This window comes from Puccinia triticina, chromosome 9A (genome assembly GCF_026914185.1).
Source record: "Puccinia triticina chromosome 9A, complete sequence".
NCBI classification, from domain to species: Eukaryota; Fungi; Basidiomycota; class Pucciniomycetes; order Pucciniales; family Pucciniaceae; genus Puccinia; species Puccinia triticina.
Genome location: NC_070566.1, coordinates 2,605,773 through 2,610,563, shown reverse-complemented (window position 1 = coordinate 2,610,563; position 4,791 = coordinate 2,605,773). Strand labels below are relative to the sequence as shown.

General features: G+C 44.9%; 1 protein-coding gene across 1 annotated transcript; it reads right to left on the bottom strand.

The window, feature by feature from the left end:
- Positions 1-2,341: 2,341 nt before the first annotated feature.
- Positions 2,342-4,341, bottom strand: PtA15_9A270 (uncharacterized protein; the record flags this gene model as incomplete). The annotated part of the gene is made up of 10 exons (XM_053172462.1): positions 2,342-2,687; positions 2,812-2,961; positions 3,032-3,140; positions 3,219-3,263; positions 3,336-3,429; positions 3,513-3,601; positions 3,689-3,802; positions 3,876-3,945; positions 4,027-4,165; positions 4,280-4,341. 10 exons carry the CDS (start codon positions 4,339-4,341, stop codon positions 2,342-2,344), a joined length of 1,218 nt encoding a protein of 405 aa, XP_053023700.1.
- Positions 4,342-4,791: the final 450 nt, after the last annotated feature.

Here is a 4,791-nt window from a genome sequence, read left to right as displayed (position 1 = left end):
AGCTTTCAGCTTTGACTCGTCAGTTGATTGGTTAGAGCATCCGCATCGGTTGCGTTAAACCCTGCGCTAAGCCAAATTTAGTGATGGAAACACCACACCGGTGTCGGTAAGTCCCCCGCTATCGTCAAATATTTTGGCTTTTGTCAATAAAGGTTGCCAAATCTGGCAACACTTAGATTTTTCCAGATTTTGCGGGGAAATCTGGGCTCGATCTTCCCAAATCCTAGATCTGCCTAGATTTCCCTGCGTAATCTGGGAAAATCTGGGTTTCTAGGTCGGCGGGAAGTCCTCCAGTTATAGCTGCGCATCCCTCCCCCAGCCAGCTCCGCATTGCTCCAACTTTGCCCCAAGAAGGACACACACCTCTTGATGACCGGTTAACCGTTCATCGAGAGGACATACAATCTCTCAATAACCGGTCAGACCAGTCATTGAGAGGACTTGACGCTACATAGTCAAGCCTGGCGCAACCCTCTTGATGACCGGTACAAACTGATCATTGAGAGCACTCAAGCTGTTTGATGACCGGTCTGACTGGTCGTCAAGAGGACATACAACTTCTCAATGACCGGTTAGACCGGTCATCAAGAGGACATACAACTTCTATGACCAGTCAGACCAGTCATTGAGAGGACAAACAACCTCTCAATGACCGGTCAGACCAGTCATTGAGAGGACTCAAGGCTACATAGTCAAGCCTCTTGATGAACGGTCTGACTGGTCATTGAGTAGACTCAACCCTCTTGATGAACGGTCTAACTGTTCATCGAGAAGTTGTATGTCCTCTTGATGACCGGTCAGTCAGACCGGTCATTGAACAGCTTGAGTGCTCTCGATGATTGATTAGACCGTTCATCGAGAGGGTTGAGTCCACTCAATGACCAGTCAGAGCGTTCATTGAGTGTGATTCCCCTCAATGACCAGTTTGTACCGGTCATCGAGTAGACCCAAGCTGGCTGCTTGATGAGCGGTTTGTACCGGTCATCAAGGCTACATACAAACTTGTACCGGTCATCAAGAGTACATACAAACCTCAATGACCGGTGGTGGGTGCTGATAGCGCAGTCAGGTGAGTTTACCATTCAATTTGGCTCAACCGGTGTGGAGTGCCCTCTGCGTTGCCAAATTTGGCCCTTAGCAAGCGGTAATTTAGCTTAGCTTTTAGCTGGACCAATGCGGATGCTCTTAGCATTAGTTCTATCTTGTTACAACTTGTATTTTACCATTGTCAGTATTAAGTCCCCGTTTGAAGCCAATATAAATATAGGTGATATAATCATTGCTTAATTCAATAAAAACTACAAAATTCAACATAAAGCCTCCAAATATTTTTTCTAGGCAACCTACAATACTGGTCTCTTCAATTATGAATTCAGATTCAGCCATATTCAGTACTGTAGTACAATTATATTGCTTTTGACCAAAACAAAGCAATATAATGGTGTTATGGTGCTGAAGATGGCTGAATCTGACTTCATGGTTGATGAGACCAGTACTGTAGGTTTCCTAAAAAAAAATTGGATTCTTTATGTTGAGTTTTGTATCTTTTATTGAATTCACAAATGATTATATCACCTATATTTATATTGGCTCCAAACGGGGCCTAAAACCTATTCAGGCATATAATCCTTTAGTTGTCTGCATTCTTACAAAAGTTCGAATGGTCAAAAGCAATATAATGGTACTACAGTACTGAATATGGCTGAATCAGTTGAATCTGACTTCATAATTGAAGAGACCAGTATTGTAGGTTGCCTAGAAAAATATTCGGAGGCTTTATGTTGAATTTTGTAGTTTTTATTGAATTAAGCAATGATTATATCACCTATATTTATATTGGCTTCAAACGGGGACTTAATACTGACAATGGTAAAATACAAGTTGTAACAAGATAGAACTAATGCTAAGAGCATCCGCATTGGTTCAGCTAAAAGCTAAGCTAAATTACCGCTTGCTAAGGGCCAAATTTAGCAACGCGGAGGGCACTCCACACCGGTCGAGCCAAATTGAATGGTAAACTCACCTGACTGCGCTATCAGCACCCACCACCGGTCCCAAGTTGAAATTCTATATTAAACAAGGATTTACAGTCCACAAAATTTGGAGTGAAAGCACTCCATTCTTGGAGATGATCATGATGATGAAGTCAAAACTGAGAGCACGTCTACATGGCCTGACCCATCATATAATGAGATGGAAACCCTTGATATATTTACTCTTCTCAATTTTGCAACTTGGCTCAGCTTGCCTCTCATCAAAGTAGGTATAAAAGGTTTGGCACCATGGCCCAAATCAAAATACACAGGGCCTCTAGGATCTATTGGAGTACACAAAAATCTTTCTATTGTGCGCTTAGCAACTCAATGAGTTCCTTGGTGATTCTTTCGTCCTGAAGATTGGGAATAGGCTGTTTGTGACCGATCAATTGGAATACATGGTAAGCGACGGGAACCAGTATGGAACCAAGAGCCAACACCTGAGCCTGCTTGGTCTTTCCGGCCAACAAATCGGCAACAAAGTGCGGTTCAAATATCAAGGGCCGGGCCAGACCGACCACATCACACGTCCTGTCCTTGGACGATAATGCTGAAGCCATTCCTTCCAGCGTTCGGAAACCGCCCGTCACCGCGAGGACTGAGGCACCGGATAAATGAGGGCGGATGCGATCAGCAAACTCGACGAAAAATCTGAGAGAAAACCAATCACTTGATTAGCTATCTATGATATCATTGTCTCTTCAGATTGCCTAACTGGCTGTCTGATGATCACATTGTGACTTTGGTTTGACAAAGAACTCGGACTGTGACTCACCCCTCCCTTTTCAACGTGCTTTCTTTTTTCTCTTCAAATGGCAACAGTTCATACGTGCCCCCGGATAGCTCAATCAATGCAACTCCTGCAGCCTCTAATTTTTTGGCCATCACCTGACTGTCCTCTTGGCTGAACCCGCCTTCAATGAAGCTGTACAGACATAAAAGAGCTCAAGCTCGCTAGAAATACTTCGTGTGCAGCTAAGGGAAACGGCACGTACTCGTGGGAGTTATATTTGATGGATAAAATGAACTTCGGATCAGTTACTCTTTTCTTGACAGCATCAATAATTTCAAAAACTATGCGGCTACGATTTTCGAAGGGTCCACCTGTAGATTTTTTTATGGGACTGGAATTAGTTTTCCAATGATCATCAGGATTCGGATAAGTTTCCTCTTTGGGCGCACCGTATTGATCCGTTCGCTTATTGACCCGAGGAGACAAAAATTGGGCTACAAAAAAACCCGAAGAACTTTGGTTATTAAATGAGTGGTTTTATAGAAAGCAGAGATACGCCTATGTACACAGCAGATACCCATGTGCCCCATGTAGCTGAGCGCCGTCAGCCCCAGCTTTGTAGAGCACCTCCGCTCCGTAAGCGAATCTGTCAACAACATCCTACAAAAAAACACTTCCAATTTGGTAAATGATGGTAACCATGTATTTGCTTTCGAGATTTGTAGTGTCATCATTGAACCGACTTGAATTTCATCCACGCTCAATGATCTTGCTTTTGCAAAGTTTGTTCCAAAAAAGGGGGGACTTTGGGTCTCTGAAGCAGAGACAGGATCTAGAGCGAGAAGAAGCGGCGAGTTCGTGGACAACTGATTCCGGACTCTTTCCAGATTTCAAAGAGAAAATAGCAGTGTTGACTTACTTGGATTGACATGAAATGGTGTCTGTCTACCGGCGTGAGTTAGTTGTCCAATCACCAAAGAGCCGTGTGCCTTCGCTGCGGCTATGACTGGCATGAAAGCTTTCACCGGGTCCCCTTGTGGTGGATGAACAAGGCTCAGATAATCAGAACATTGTTGAAAAAAGAGGGAACATAAGGGGAAACATACATGGGGAGTCCTTGTCAATGATTGCATTTCCCTTGGCCTCAAGGTACTCGCGGTGAACAGGTATATTACCCTCAAAGTTGGTATGGGAGGGTTAGCGTTGAGGTCAGCTTTATGGACCCAATCTTCAAGAAATATGCAAGCACTTATGCACCAAGATGATGGTTCCGATCTTTCCCTCACCCCAAACGCGATACAACTCTTCGTATTCCGGAGTGGGCTTTCCTCGGGCCTCGAGATCGACATCATCATACGTACAGAGACGTTCGGTCATGGCACTCTTCAAAGTCCGGCTAATTTGTATATCAGAGCGTGTTCAGGCAAGAATCCAGAAGCGCTGTCAATTATCAACTTCGCCTTCATATGTCAATCAAGAACCCATCAAGTCTTGCAAATTGAAAGCTTACTTGAGAGCCTTCAGACCGCCCTGGAACTGGATCGGCCGGGAGACAACTTCAATGGGATCCATGTTTGGTACTAGGTAGGAATGTTAACGCAAGCTCACTGCGAGAGAATCAAGCCGGATAAAATCCGAAAGGGTGAGGCGCGCCTCCCCTCCCCCGTCCCCCCAGTGCGCGCAACCGGGGGCCCGAAAATCTTGAAAACGGTGGTCGGCAAGCCTCCCGAGTCCCCGGCAAGCAGGCAAACTTTCTAACTGCTTGCAGGAAACTTCCTCGAACTCGTAATCATTGTTGGCAAGCCCCAACCAAATTATATACACGGGGCAGGCTTTAGGCACGCCAAAAAATTCCCAGATGCACGCTAAAAAGGTCTGTGCCGGTCATCAAAAGGGATATGTACTGCCCTTGGTGGGCGGCGCAGATCCACCAGGAAAATAAAATAGTCAGTTGATGACAAGTGACATCACACCAGCTCCAGCCAGCTACCCAACATCTATCCAATATCTATCCACTATCTA